The sequence below is a fragment of the Aedes aegypti genome, unplaced genomic scaffold (genome assembly GCF_002204515.2).
Source record: "Aedes aegypti strain LVP_AGWG unplaced genomic scaffold, AaegL5.0 Primary Assembly AGWG_AaegL5_hic_scaff_145_PBJ_arrow, whole genome shotgun sequence".
Lineage (NCBI taxonomy): Eukaryota > Metazoa > Arthropoda > Insecta > Diptera > Culicidae > Aedes > Aedes aegypti.
In genome coordinates this window covers 16257-32746 of record NW_018734900.1, presented here as the reverse complement: position 1 = coordinate 32746, position 16490 = coordinate 16257, and the positions used below count along the sequence as shown (strand labels likewise).

General features: G+C 35.8%; 1 protein-coding gene across 1 annotated transcript; it reads right to left on the bottom strand.

The window, feature by feature from the left end:
• Positions 1–466: 466 nt before the first annotated feature.
• LOC5567251 (protein Mpv17) lies at positions 467–15160 on the bottom strand. Its single transcript, XM_011495007.2, has 3 exons — positions 14810–15160; positions 14505–14743; positions 467–1089 (listed from the first exon to the last, which is right to left on the bottom strand). The coding sequence occupies exons 2-3, from the start codon at positions 14688–14690 to the stop codon at positions 670–672; spliced, it is 606 nt and encodes a 201-aa protein (XP_011493309.1). The 5' UTR covers positions 14691–14743; positions 14810–15160; the 3' UTR covers positions 467–669.
• Between the last annotated feature and the right edge of the window lie 1330 nt (positions 15161–16490).

The window sequence follows — 16490 nt, the reverse complement described above, 5'->3', positions numbered from 1 at the left end:
AAGGACTCGACTTAACGTGTTAAAAGTATACACTCGAATGAATGATAAGAGGCACAGTACAATAGAGCATGACAACTATGATTTGCGGTATCCGGTTTATGCTTCTGACGTCTATCGTGTGGCAGCATGTAGCTGTCACCGATGAGCCCAGCTGGAAAGCGATGGTGAATCTGTGCGCTGAGGCAGTGTTCCCAACGCTTCTGTTCCGTTGTCTCAACAATTTTCAACAAGGAAGGCGAAGTCAAAATTTGGTTTTATTTGCTAGGTTGGCGGTGATATGCATCATGGTTGCTAAGTATCTTTTGGTTACTTTGTGCTACCGCATTTGAAGCTCAGTTAGACTGGATTTGCACGTCAAACGCAAACAGCAATATTTCGAACGACACATGCTGGAAAATTAGAATGTTTTGTCACTTTACTACCTACCTAAACCTAGTGAATTCTTTCCATCGTAATGAAACAAACATTTGAGCCGTGCTCTTTCTCTTTATTTCTTAAAATTTTAATTCTCATACTGCCCACCTCAACGAGAGAAATTGAATTGGACTACTATTTATCAAACAATTGGTTTATTGTTCTACTACATCTATAACCGAGCTTAAATATCACATCCGAATGTTCCAGTTCCGTCCGTTGGCACCGATCGTGCCAGGCACAGGTCAACCCTTCCTAGAAGGCATTCTCCTTCGTTTCCTCCGTCACGACCGCATCCGACGGCTTGATGGCCAACACCTTCGACGAGTCGTTACAGTTTGTCTTCCACGAAAGGTACGTATTCCAAAACACGGCCACAAACTGTACCAACAAGACTTGGTAATTCAATGGCACCAGATAAAAGTTAGTCAACTGAACCCACGGCCAGATGTAGTAGTTCGTCAACAGTATGTCTGTGTACTCGTTTTTGAGCTTGCGCTCGATTTGTTCTCTGTTGTTTCCTTGCAGCAGCCCAATTGTACCGATGAGTGTTCCCAGGAAGACCGGCGCGAAGACCAACTGATCGAGGGCCACCTTCTTGAAGGTGGCCACTGCCTTAGTTTTGCCCGTTATGTGCTTATCCAACACTCCGTACCATTTGCGAAGGCCAGGCCCCTGTAAAGGTGGAAGATGTATGTTTATTAAAAAAAAAATCAACGAGTGGAATAAAAATCTAGTAAATATTGCGGTGCCGTGTTATTTACGTGACCTCGACAACGAGTGAATTCGGCATCGCTCAAACGTCAAATTAGTGAAAGCGTGCATAGGTCCATAAGTCAAAATGTTTTATCATTGGAGACTTCAATGCCATGGAACAGTTCTCTAAGCAATTCAATACCCGAATAACCCAACTTGTTTTTCCTCTACCTTCTAGGAACCCCTCTACGATTAAAAAAATCATCTTGTGATGATTGTAGGGATGCAGAGGTATTCTCAATCTCTAGTCGTGGTTGGTGTTAAATTTACTATTTTTATCGCATTACATTTCTCTAATGAATTTAAATATTTTTTTTATATTTCGAATTGCAATGCTCGTTCTATGAATGGCAAAGAGGACAAGCTGTTTAATTTTCTAACAGTTAATGACATAGGGTCGGTGTTCCCTTAGTGGACAGTCCCCTATAGTCGCACTAGTGGCTTTTAACGGCTGTTTTGCTATAAATGTTTTCAATTTTTTTTAACATGAAGGTCAGGAGCTATTAATCTAAGTAACATTGATACACAGCTTGATTTTGTTCAAAAAATGATCGAAATAATTAGTTTTGCTTAAAATTGGAGCTCCCTTGCGCCTATAGTTAACCTATTGTTCCTATAGTAGCACTACTGAGAGAAACTGTTTTTTATTATACAAAATAATTGGTGAAATAAGAACTTTTTTACATCAAACGAAAGCTTTTGATCCACACTGTGTAGGAAAAATATAAAAGTTTTGTAAAAATACGATTTTGATCAGTATTTTGCCAACGCCGTGATGCTGGTGATACTATAGGAACAGGAATTAGAAATAGTGCTACTCTAGGCACATGTATTCTTATAGTGGCACACGCGATAATAAATACAAACATATGAGTTTCCGTGGTTTTCATATTTTTCCCACAAAACCAAGATAAAAAGCTTTTAGATGATGTAAAAATAATGACGCTAGCGTTATTTTTCGATTTTATACGATTTTTTGTTTTTAGCTATGCGGCTATCGACCCTACATATAGCAGTTATTACAGAAACTTATTTGAAACCTGTATCCAAACTCAGAAAAGATTCGAACTTTCATGTTTATCGTAATGTTCGCCTGGATGGAGTACGTCATCATTCATAGGCGTATAAAACATCAACTTTTTTTGTCATCTGAAACCAAAGCTTTTAAATCTTTGGGTGTTTTGGTTCGAACACAGCTTGGTAAATATACATGTATATATATATGTACTTTCATAGCTGCCTATTTGCCTTTTCAATGCACTGGGCATCAAGGTAATTTGCTTCAAACTGGCTTGTGGAAATTGACTCGCAATTTTTTTTTTTTTCAATAATTATTACTAAGTTAGTAATACTAACTAATTGCGAAAAAGCTACTCAGGATTTCAAAAGCTTTCTCAATGAAGAGTGCGTTTTCGAAAATTCCTTGGAGACTGATTTGGAATAAGTGAGAACTATTATTAAAAAAAATCAAGAATGGACCGATGCACGAGTTCACTATTTGACTTTTGAGCGGTGCCGTGTTATTTACGTGGCCATGGCAACGAGTGAATTCGGCACCGCTCAAACGTCAAATTAGTGAACCCGTGCACTGATCCATATGAAAGCCTCTGGCGCAGAGTTGCTCGCTGTCACTATCAACGCCTAAAATTTGCTGATTTGTACAGGCCGACTGCGATACAATTCGAAACATTCTATATCACATCAACATCATTCCGTATACGCTATCACCAGTGCATTGATGGCGATAGACTATAGATATCACTGATGGATTAAGTTTAACCTTAAAATAAGCAGATAAAATGTCAATTTATCAGTACGATATTTTTGGCAGTGTTGCAGATAGATTGAAACTATGTGTTGGTCACTGAAAAACATTGATAGCATGGATAATTACCACGTGATCACTCATTCTGCAGTGACTTTGATCTAGAGTGCGATGTTGCATCACTGCTGTTGGTTGTCAAATCAAAGTGATATTGATAGTTTGCTAGTGATATTGAAAGTTTTAGACCATCAGCTATCAGCTGATATGATTGATATTAAGCAACTCTGCTCTGGCGACGATGAAATTTTTAACATCCTCATCAAAAAACTTCCAGAGAGTATCTTATCATTCTTGGTTGATATAGGTACTGTAAAATCGGGTGTAATTGATCAGAAGGGTGAAATTGATCATCGTATCACACGATTTTATTTATTCGTAATGGAGCACAAATATCAATGTAAGCTGCAGTAAGTGAACTTTGTTTGTCGTAACTATGGACCAATGCACTAGTTCACTAATTTGACGTTTGAGCGGTGCCGTATTCACTCGTTGCCATGGTCACATAAATAACACGGCTCCGCTCAAACGTCAGATAATGAACTCGTGCATTGATCCATGGACCGATGCACGAGTTCACCATTTTGACGTTTGAGCGGTGCCGAATTCACTGGTTTCCATGGCCACATAAATAACACGGCACCGCTGAAACGTCAAATAGTGAACTCGTGCATTGATCCATTGTCGAATTGTGTGTTGTGAAGTTTTTTGCGTTAGAGAATGTTTATTACTATGAAAATAATGTAAAATTTCAAAATCATGCACGGTGAAGTATTGACAAACACCTATGAACTTCTATTTCTAAGCAAGGATTTGAACATGGTATAAACCTGAAAGTTTGTGAGGATGCTTGAGATATATCCCCAAACCAGATTTCATCACCAAAACTCGTACCAATTGGCTCAAATGGTTGAAATCAGTGGCGCAACCAAGGGGGGGTTTTGGGGGTCAAAACCCCCCCCAGAGCAGATTTTTTTTATAATAAATTTTAAATATATTTTTGAAACTCAACACCAAAGTCCACAAACACTGGACCAGTAAGTTGTATTGACAATTATGTTGTTTTGAGTTGTGGATCTCTAATTTGAAGACTTTTGAAGGAGTTAAAAACGTAGTTTACTAGCTTTTTCTGATAAATTAGCCACAGATTTTCGAAGAGAAGTTTGTATCAAACAAACATGCAAATATGTTTGTATATCTATACCGTTCAAAAAGCTGTTTGATGCAAAATTCGATGCTTTGAAAAATCTTTTAGTTGGCTCAGCATTTGGCAAATTTCAAGATCTCCAGTGCTATCTGGAGATCTTGAAATTTGTGAATTTCCGGAGAAGCAATTCTTTAGTTTTAAGTATATGATTACAAATAAAAACCCTAGGAAAGATTATGGAAGATGGTGATTCCATTGCTAAGCTGAAAATTCGTCTACAATATGGAAATGCTTCAATATCTACAATGCTGATTTGCCCTCGAAAAACTGCTAATGACAGTTGCAATGCTTATTACTGCGACTTGTACTTGAAAGATTCTGATAGTTGAAAAGTGTGTATAAAATGGGATTTCAGATGGACGGAGAAACTCGATTAAAAATCCAGATATTACTTCGGGAGATAACATAATCTTGTAATTCGCGGTTGGTAATAAAAGAACAAAGTAAACACATTTGACATTAGCAAAATACAGCCAAGTCGTTATAAAAGTATGCATACAGTATTGGGTATTCATACAGGCCTGGTTGCCAGAGGTTGATCCTTTACAGTGTATGTGCGCGCATCCATATGTAGCTTGGATAAACTTTCGAACAAACTACGCGATATGTAATACGCATTTTGGAAAACTTCACCAGGTACAAAAGTTATTTTTTCGAATTTTTATTTTTGAATTTTGATAGTTGTTCAACTTTTTTCAATCGTCCTCTGGACCTTTATTTACCTGTGTTTTACTTCGAAAATTAAAAAATCCCAACTGATGCCAAAAAAATTGATGAATCTTTTTTTTCTCCCCTGCAAAATTTTCGGATTTTTGAAGGGGGGGGTGACATAAAAGAAAATTAATATTTGTATCAGCCTAATTTTAAATTATTCAGCCCGAAAGTTTTTACACCCGTTTTATTTTACCAAAAACACATAATCTTCAGCTTCACAGTTGTTTTGCTTTGTTAACATTATAGAAAACAGACTAGAAAAAACGTGAAAAATGATTAATTTCACCCGAAATTACGGTATTTAACAAATGTTTTCAGTTGTCATATATTCCTGACAAATGGAAAAATGTCAATGCTTTCCTCCATTAGTAAACTTTTTTGAAAAAGTCATTTTGAGCAGTATGACGGTCCACATCAACGAAAATTCAATTTTTTGCCAATGAACATTTCGGATTCCGACATGGATAAATCAAAATGAGCAGTGCAAGCTTTTGATCATCAAACAAATTTTCAGGTCGACCCTGTTGTATGCTTTAGCAGTTTAGCAATATTAACTAGCTGTTGTTTTAAAAAGCTGCCCTAGTTTAGTACCTACTAAAAAGTTTAAACAGGGTGTCTACTACCTGGAAAACCCTGGAATTATCAGGGAATTTTATTCAACCTGGAAAAACCTGGAATTCTCAGGGAATATTGGCCACAATCAGGGAAATTATTTTTATGTCCTTCTTACAACACCAATTTTTTTCTAACAATTTTTTTTCCGACAGCGCCGCTCTCAAAACGCTACTTGCGATGTTCAGTCCATTTATTTTTTTGATCATTTTTATTTATTCAGCATAATACATGTTTAGACAATGCAGTAGAACTACAGATTGCCAAATTTATAAAGGTAAGTACAGTTCCCATTTCCAGTTGGGTTCATGGGCATATAAAACATGGCCGAGAACATTTTTTTTTTTTCAAAAATGTTCTCTTGTCTATATTACACAAATAAAAAAGTTTGTAGGGAAAGAGCAAAAATTACAACAGGTACGAAAAATAGAAGATTTGTCAGGTAAGCAAGTCTATTTTTAGAATCTTGGTCACTGTTTCAATGTATGTCCCTAAAAGTTCAATTCTTTATGATAGGTCTTTAAAGTATCTATTTTAATCAAAATGGTTTCTAGAATCATGTTTAGCCTTAATCTGCTTATAGTGAATTCTGGTAACGTAATCCGGGGTAACATTGATCGCAATGACCCTCCTCGTAAAAAGTTCGAATAAACATTTATCGATGAAATATTTTCAATTCATGAATGGTGATTCTCTTCCTTCTATTCATAAGCTAATAACCACTAAGGATTGTGCAAAAATTAAGTTGTGTTCACGCGTAAATATTTGAACTTTTAATGATGATTTATATGATTATAAATGACACGATCAAAAAATCATGTCTCACATGAGTTCTGAAAACAATATGAGCAAGAAAAATGCGGATGTTAATAAAAATGAAATCGCCGAAAACGATCCTGTTGTCAAAACATTCATATATATGTTCAGTTCAGCATAACTCACAAATTACTATAAATAATGCAATATTTCCTTAGGATATTGCCTACCTTTAGGCGTATTCCACAAATCAAGGTGTTTTTAATTTTGAAATAACTCAAAAAGTGGAAGACTTGTAAGAGTTTGGGCTTCAGGGACCATGATTTTTGTTAGTATGATATTTTCAATATTACCGAACATTGTTTTCATGGGTGATCAATGTTACCCCATATCAGCTAAACAAAAAAAAAACACTTAAAACATTTTTAAAAAAAGCTTTGAACTGTCAGAAAACAGAATATAGTATGAATACACAATCAATGGATGTCAGTACTTGTTTTAAAAATATAAAACTTACAATATATGCATTTAAAAATGAAATTTTTAAGAAATATCCAAAAAAAATAATCAATGTTACCCCGGATTACGGTACAACATTCTAGAGGCTCCAGAAAACCTTCAGAGTTTATTACGCGACAAGGTACTCCACAAGTTCTTAATGACATTTTTCTCGAATCCCGAGGAATGCTGCAGGAATTCTAGTGATTTCTCCAGATATACCTTCTGGAATACCAAGGGATGCTTAAAGGAATTTCCTCAGAATTTGGTCCAAATAATCCTAGAGCACTCCAACGCTACTGCCTTCAATAATTTTTACAGAGATTACTCTAAAGGCTGGGCTGAAAATTTCAATATTTAAGAAAAAAAAAAAATACTCTGAAGTAATCCTAGTGATTATCCCAGAATTGCCTCCAGATATTTTATTCACTGGTTATTTCACCGACTTTTCCATTTACAGTGGGATTCCGTTTTTGGCAACAAAGTCGAAATTTTCAGTTGCCAAAAACGGAACCGTGCCAAAATCGGAACCCATTTTTTTAATTTCAAAAATATCATTTTGACGTTGTTCCATCATAATTATGGAACCAAATGATGGCCAGACTTCCGAACGGTCCATTCCGAAGTAGATTTCCTTAGGATATGAATATGTTATAAATCTGAAGACCCGTCATATTTATTTTGACAGGTGTTCTACACACTTTTTATTGCTGAAATATCTTCATGTAAAAACAATAATCGCATAAGTGACCTTTGTTCAAGAACAGAACAATTCCTCAAACTAGTTTAAGAATACAAAAATTTCATTGGAAGCGTATTTACAAGAAAAGTTCTATTTGTTACAAAACTTAATGATTCTAGTTGAATAAACTTAAAGAAAATCTGATTGATTGATTGATCTGATGTCAAATGATTGATTACAGTCAAAGAGCACACAACAACAGCTGAAATCAATTGCTGTACAAAAAAACTATCATATTTTTGGAACATAATATTGATAAAGCCTTCAATAGGATTTCCCATAGAAATTTGGGCTTCGTAACCCTGCGGTTAGCGGCGTCAATCGTTTAGGCGTATTGTACTACAGAATACAGGTTCAATTTTGTGGAGGTTCGTCCCTGTCGGAGGAAACTTTTCATCAAACAAAAATTCTTCATCTTCAACGAATGGTTGTTCCGTGTGTCCGTTGTATAATATAAGTGCAGCCTTTGGTTTAAGACGGTGTATATTGCCTTTCAAATATTAATGGAAAATTCCTCTAAAAAATATTGGTTAAATGGTATAGAACCCGTTTGTGTTCTAAACTAGCTTGCTAGGAATCCACAGAATCTTGCTCAGAATTCTGAGGATCTTACTTAGAAGTCAGATATGAATTCACATCTAGCTTGCTTTTAATTTTGAGGATAGCGCTTAAACTTTTAAGATTCCGCTGCGATATTGCTGAAAATTTTCAAGTTTCCTTAGAAATCTTAGGAGTTTTATAGGAATCGACAGATTTTGCACAGCATCCGCAATATACATTCTCAGGTTCCCGCAAGAAACCCCTAAGTAATATCCGTTAGGAATTCCCAAATATCGCTCAGTATTTCCAAGAATTCGCTGAAAATTCTCAGAAGCTCATATTAAAAACATAGGAGTCAAAAATCTTAAGGATTCTCCAGAATCCAGTCAGACAACACCTAGACCCAGCCAGGGGTCACCAGGATCTCGTAAGGAACATTTTGATAATTTCATGCGGCAGGCATACTTGAATTAAATCTTGATATGGCACGTTGTATACTCTAGCTTGAGCAACACTAAAATATAATGTTGGATCGGTTCTTAAAAAGTGATTTGCTTCTTTTGGTATGGTATGTTCTACACTAGCAATGCATGTAATTCTACAATAAAAAGAACAGTTAGCTGAAGAGGCGAAACGAAGTTGTAGATGAAAACTCTGTGTGATTTTTAGACTTTTTGTTCCTCTTATGTCAATGTCTCTTTGCTAAAAAAAAAGCTGTTCCAAATCTGAAGAAAACCGACTTGTACTAATTACAATTATCTACCGGCATACTCAAGTGGGCTGGTCATTGAGCGTGAATGCCTGAGAAAAGATGTTGGAACTCTAGTTGATACTAGTAGATACTCATAGAGATTAATGACTTCGCGACTATACGGCCATCTAGAATTGAATAAGCGCATACGGTGCTCCTAGAAGTTGGTGAGATTTTGAGGAATATCGGCGAAAAATGAACTCTGAAATGCGGTGAGCGTGAAGCTGGATTGCTTTTCAAATGACTAATACAAACGACACAATAATATTTACAGAAAAATACAAATTTTAATGATATTGAAAAATGTTGCCAAAAACGGATCCATTTTGTTGCCAAAATCGGGGGGTGCCAAAAACGGAGCATGCCAAAAACGGAGCGTGCCAAAAACGGAATCCCACTGTATTACTTCTAGGAGATTTTCCATAGACCATACAAGAGTTCTCCCACAAAGGTTTATTCCAGGTTTCCATTATCTCATCAAATCACAAGAATTTTGTTACAGATGATAGACAAGTCATCGTTCCTACCAAATGACTCACATAAATTTTGCAAAAGTATATGGCTTGAAATCTACTAAACGTCTTGTAAGTTGTGTAGAGCAGAAAATGTAATTTTGTTTCTTGAACTACAGTAAGGAATAACTGCACCAAGAGCACGAACAGCTTTCGACACATCACTGATATCACTGATCTTCTAGATTTTTGAGTAGATTCACCCTGGATGTAATCTGCAATGCACATTGGTCCCTATGCCATAGCTAGGAAGACAAAAATGATTGCGCCTTTACCGTCAATTTTAGATATATGGTGTCTTTGGCAAAGTTTCTCCATATTTTTCAGTGATGTGAAATTAGGGTGGCTCACATGGTTTACGAGATAAGGGGCTGTCCATTAATTACGTAAGGGGTTATGGGGGGAGGGGGGGTTTGAGATTTCTTACGCGCCATACAATTTATTTTTGATTTTCATACAAAAAATCTTATCATGGGGGGAGGGGGGGTTTGGAAAATCACGAAAATTGTCTTACGTAATTAATGGACCGCCCCTAAGCAAATAAACTTTTTTGCTGACGCATTTAGGCCTACACAATGTTCTACAATATTTTAGAACAACCAATTTTGAGCAACTTTGTCGAAGAACCCAAATTTCTATCTCTCATGGTTCGCGAGTTATGATTTTTTTAACAAAAAAAGTTAGGGTGGTACTGGAAAATCAGTTTTTTCTTGATTACTTTTTATTCGATAATTTCTCGCAAAAACATTGGTCTGAGCACTTTTAGAACTTTTGATTACGCAACTTTTTGCCGAAGACACTACTGTCCTATCTCTTACGGTTACAGAGTTATTGGAAATTTTCTTCGAAAAAATGATTGTTTTCAAATGCCGATATCTCCGAAAGGCGCAAACGGATTTTCAATCTTTTATCGCCATTAGAAAGATTATCTCTTTCTTTGTTTATGGGGAAAAAACTGTGTGAACGTTTTTTGTTTGAAAAGATTGATAAAATTTTGAAAATAATATGTTTTTTTCAAAATTTTGTCAATCTTTTCAAACAAAAAACGTCCTCACAGTTTTTTCACCATAAACAAAGAAAGAGATAATCTTTCTAATGGCGATAAAAGATTGAAAATCCGTTTGCGCCTTTCGGAGATATCGGCATTTGAAAACAATCATTTTTTCGAAGAAAATTTCCAATAACTCTGTAACCGTGAGAGATAGGACAGTAGTGTCTTCGGCAAAAAGTTGCGTAATCAAAAGTTCTAAAAGTGCTCAGACCAATGTTTTTGCGAGAAATTATCGTATAAAAAGTAAACAAGAAAAAACTGATTTTCGAGTACCACCCTAACTTTTTTTGTTAAAAAAATCATAACTCGCGAACTCGTCTTAGCACCAAACAACTGTCAAGATTATCTTTTGAAGCATCAGATCGAAAGATAGAATCTCATCAAAGCGCTCTTGGATTGAGGATACTATCTCATCATCATCCAAAGATGATCTAAGTGATCAGATGAGATTGTAATGCCTGGTTCCAATCATTCATACATCATTTATTTCAGGGATTCGAATCGAATTTTTTTAAAGAGATTTTCTCAAAAAGTCTTGTAAGATATTGAGCATAAGCATTGATGACCGTATAATTCGTAGTTGCAACTCGATGCTTGACCAGAATAATCGAATTTGAACAGAGAACCAACAGATGTAGATAAGGAGTAGCATACTATATTCAATGTACATTTTCGAGGACTCTGAAATTAGTAATGTCAATAACGGCGCCGGCCACGTCCTTACGGTCATCGGGGAAGGGGAGGAATGTTAGTGTGACATCCATTGTTACTAAAGCCCGAGTATACCTCTGCATCTCCATAGTTGTCACAGGAAGGAGTTTTGTTAGTGGGATGGCTTAGAAGCTACATGACCAGGATTCACCTTGGTAAGTGATACGATTCATGTAACCTCTGTTTTAAAAGTTATCTATCAACGCGTCGACATCTTAAAAATCTCGAAATTTTATAAAACACGAATAAGCGCTTATGTCAACACTTTAAATGACGAACCATCCATAGTTTGTTCAACAAATACACAAAAAATACATGTCATGATACAAATGTGTTATAACAAACATGAAACGAGCTCACCAGTTGGTAACCCATCCTTTACTGAACAGTCGAAATCTCAGCGTCAACACGCATAAGCAGGAATATAAAATCACAATCGAGCGCGCGAAAAATGAAACGCCTTCGCAAAGCACTCAGTGAAATGTCGACCAAAGCAGTTGAATCCCCAAAAAGTCTTGTAAGATATTATTCAAAATTCGAATGTTTTTTTTTTATTATTGCAGCAATCTATTAAGTAAATTATAGAAAGAATTTCAGCAAGTATTTAGGAGTTCTTTTTTTGAGATCATAGTAGGAATCCATCAAGGCATACTTTAAACACACACAAGATTAATCAGAGAGTACCGTAGAAGTTTCTTTACAAATTTCTCATGGATTTTTTAAAATTCTTGTCAAAAAAAAGTCTGAAAAATCATCTATTACCATTTCTCTAGAGACATTCCTTGATGAATGATTGGAAAAAAACTTTGAAGACTTCCTTGAGAATTAAAAAAAATGGAGGGATTCATGAAGGAATTGTGAATTCTTAAAAATGCTCTAAACGGAAATGTTGCAGAAAATCCATGGAAAAATCAATGGATAAATTTATGGAGAACTTGAAACTTCCTTTAAAAATAAAACTATTTTTGGAGGGATTCCTGATTCTTAGAAAAAATCCTGATTGAATTCATGAAACTATCTAAATGAATGACTTAGAAAGTTCGTGAATAATCACAAATAAAACTCCTGAAAAGATCTTCGCGTTCAGTTTGCGTTCCACCTCGAGTAAAAAAAAAATTATTTGGATGATCGATTAAACGTTGAATTGCAGAGAGATTTCAAATGCTTCGGTGAGTTTGTTCCAATTAACCTATGCCAACATTCATAGCTGCCAGAACGTCTGCCAAACGTATCCTCTGGCCTTTCCCATCCTATTAACATTTCACAATATCCCGCAACCGTAACACCTATGAGAGGTCGTAGAGTTCTCTGCATCTTTCTTAAGTAGGTGTTCAATTAATCATTCTTTCCTATTCCTCAGCATTCACAAGGACGTGGCCAGAACAGCTTTAAAATATTGGAGGATGTGTCAATCTTGTCTAAGAGTCAAGGGTTAGTCAGAAATCTTTGACTTTGGTAACGGACGGGGAGGAGGCAACCCTCATACAACGGTTTGGGACTGTACCACCTACGAATTTGTGCGAGTTGCTTAATTCTAATGCTATCAGGACAACAGGAAGAAGAGCAGTTATACTTTTCGTAATATCACTATAAATTTAAAAAAAAGTCTTAGATATATTCTTAAAGAAATGCCTGTTCAAATAAGGCATTAAACTCTCATGTTGTGGTTCTTGTTAGGTTTCTTTTTGTTTGGTTTAATTTGGCATCTTAAGTGGTTATTACCTGAGACGAGACTCGCGAAGACGGTCTTATTTTTCTGTGATTGCTGAGTTTTTTTCTTATTCCACTTTGTGTTTATACCAATTATGCACATGCTGTTCAAATCCTCACATGAACCTCTCAGCAAAAAATGATTGAGTTTGCATCACGTCGAATCATAAATAGCCGTTTGAGTGAAATTTCATGCCAGCAAACGTAGCAGAGATTAGAAATAATTAATCTTCTGCTTAGATTTATCAGCAACTTTGGAAAAAACTGCTCCGCCGACTGAGGTTTTTAATAACAGTTTACTTTGAACACAATACTTTTCACTTTTTCAGCCATAAAAACGGTGGGCTGCATTTGACGTTTCGTGAGAGGGGAATCTGGGCTGCATATGACGTTGATATTTTTCCTCTTCGCGAGTCTCTCTCAGGTTATTACCAGCCCTGATTTTACTATGTTATCATATATGAAAAAAATCAAAACGCCCCGTTGGTTTTTTTTCTGTGTACGTCGCTGATGCCCATGAATCTGAATCCCATTTTAAGGGAAAGGCTTTTTTCTTAATTTCGAATGGACCATTTTCTTCATAACTGACTTTGATGACTTTGGTTTTCGTGGAAATTAGAACAAAATCATCAATTATTAAATACTTTGCAGTTATCGATAGACTTTTTGTTTCGAAGCCGAACTCTTTGCTTTGATAATAATTTCTTAGTCATCTATAATGGAAAAAAGGTTAATCATTTATGTACTATGGAGAATATCTTGAACCTGGATTATTTTTTGAACTTGGAAGAACCTGGATATATCAGGGAACTTCATTCACCTGTCAAAATAATACAGTCGACTCTCCACATCTCGATATGATCGTCGATGATTGCTTCGGTCCCTTCATTCTACATACGATTTCTCTATCCATATCTCGATATCTCCATATCTCTATGTGTTTATTATAGACTTTCTATTGATTTTTCGTTCCCAATTTTCTCTATGTCGATATGAACATTATCAAAGGTTACTATACCAGATTCAAGTGATTCAGAACAATTTGGAAACATTAAATGAAGTGTGTTTGTTTATTATTTTCCTAGTTACGAAGCGATTTTCAATCTAGTGTTCATTAAATTAATGTACTTTGTCTCGATCTCTCCCTATCTCGATGGTCCCTTCGGTATCGAGATGTGGAGAGATGACTGTAGTAAAAAAGAAATTTAGGAAAAAGGGAATTACAACCAACTAACACGATTTCTGAGAAGCAAACGAGGAGAAACGTTGATTTGTTTCGTGGCATTCACAATCTGGACTTTTCATTACTTGAGAAAAGTTCGTTGAGCCCTCCTGAACTCTGACGCAGTTCAGTTAAAAGCCCCACACATTGCCTCCATGTCGTACTATGAAAATTTTTCGAATGGGTTAATCGTCAAATTCAATGATGAATTGTTTTTACTGGAAAGGCACTGATTGAACATGTTGATTATTTAAAAACACTCTTCCGACCTGAAATATTTTTTCATGGATTAAAATAGTGCTGTTCTCAGTAGTTGGAAGTTGAAACATGACACGTTTGGTTCTCGTGTACAGATAACATAGCTAACGTAGCTCGAATTCTCATAATGCTTGAGTTTAGAGTTTTTTTTTAGAGCCTTGCACAAATTGTGTTGTAAGTACAGAACACGTTACTAATAACAAACTTAAGACTTCAAATCGTACTTACGCCAATGCAAAATCCGATGCCAAAGAATCGGAATGCCCGCATCCCATCTAAGGTTTTCAAATTCCGCTTCTCAATCAGAGTCTGCGCGATAATGTCACCTGATCCCATCAGAATGCCGGATTGCACCGACTGGACCAACACGGGATACTTGACCAGGGCACGTTTGTACAGGCTGGAAAGCGACATGTTCGATCGAATTCGACTGACGGGCAACTTCAGAAACACAATTTCACACCAATCTGAAAGTAAAACGACTAGCATTATAACTTCTTCAGCAATATCATTTCGGCTTTCGGTGGACTTACCTTCACAATGCAAATAATCCCACAGGAATCGAACCACGATAGCTTATCACCGACTACAATCGTTTTTTTCTTTCTTACCCGTTGAGCGTTCACGTTGCCGTAAGGAAGGCTTATCGAAGCGGTGTTCCTCGACTTACAAAAATAGTTTTTGATAGTGATTTGAGCAGTTCTTCCGTCAGCCGAACGAAAAATCACACGATCGATATTCGTCTCATGCTGCGCAACATAGCTATGGATGGTACAGCGTCAACACACACTTTACCTATGTAAATATGCGTATAAAATGCTCTATCAGGCGATATGCGACTTGGGCCGGTTGCAATCTACGTTCTTTGTATTTCAAACAATCCGTCAGATTCTGGTGGTAGTAGTAGTTGCAAGATTTGTCGGAAAGCAGGGAAAGCATGATAGATTAAATAAACAAAACAATCAAATGCTATCACTTAGAAGTGTCAAAAGCACACAATACAATAATTGTCAGATTATAATTAAACTATTTTATGTACTTACGGTCACCTAAGCTCATGCTCACTATTTAGTCCATCTGCAATATTTTCAAGTGTGTCAATCAACATCTAGTATGAATTCGGCACATTTTAGAATGTGTATGCAATGTATACGTTAACGAAATGTCTCAGAATATGTTTGATTATTAACGTATTTTGACTTATTAAAAGAAGTGCATTAGCCCAAGCCCGAAGTTTAAATTAACATAAGTTGCTGTTTTAGTGACTCTAAATTTTTCAGGGGATTTGCAATACTCAAAACAAGTGTTACAATACTCGGTGAAGTGATTTCATACTTTTGGTTGGTATACACTAAACATTCGTTCACTGCATTTTTTTGTATGCGAAGTTTTTTTTTTTTTTAATTGCAAGTGCGCTAATTTCAAACAGTTACAGCTTGAAGCAATTAACTGTTAAAATCACTTTGAAGTCACTTCAGCTTTGCATATACCAACATTGCAAATAACGAATAGCATTCGAATATTGCAATGTAAACAACGAACAAGCGGTTATGATATCAATACCAATCTTAGAAGTCTACAAAGAAAACGTTTGAAAATAATGACTGCTATAGCCAATTTCGCAGAGGAATACCGAAGGTATATTTCCAATTAGAAAGTGTGAATGCGACTGAACATGTATCAGGGTTCATGTTTTCGCACCATTTCAATGAGTTTATGATGATCATGATAATAATTTACTGGTAAATCTCTATTATTCAAAGATTATATTTTTTTAAATAGATTTTATATTTAAATTATTTGTTTCCTTGTTCTTAATGCCAACAATAGACTACAGGGGCCGACCAATGAGGCATGTTAGTGTTAATTTTTTATAGGTACTATAGGAGTAAAGTATGGTTAATTATAACATGCGAAATTCCATGAACGAGTTTCAAAATTTTATAACCAGTTTTAAAGTAGCTAATTTATTTTAAGTTATTTTGCATTTTTATTATAAAATCAATAAACTGCAAAATAGGATCCTATTTTGAGTATAATTTGAATATGAATTCAAAGATAGGGTAAGTTTTCCCTTAGTTGTGGGTGTTCCTATAGTTGCGGTAGTGCCGTTTTCACTGATTTTATCACTTTAGCTACAGCACCGACACTGCTAATCGACGTATTGGCTTGTTGATATATGGAATAGTTGAAAAGAGCGTTCAAATTGCTTTA

What these genes read in the sequence shown, in the direction of transcription:
- LOC5567251 (XM_011495007.2), bottom strand. Translation starts at nt 14,690, where the DNA reads ATGTCGCTTTCCAGCCTGTACAAACGTGCCCTGGTCAAGTATCCCGTG. An exon ending in GCATCGGATTTTGCATTGGC is followed by an intron (nt 1,090 to 14,504) that starts GTAAGTACGATT and finishes CCACCTTTACAG; the next exon opens with GGGCCTGGCCTTCGCAAATG.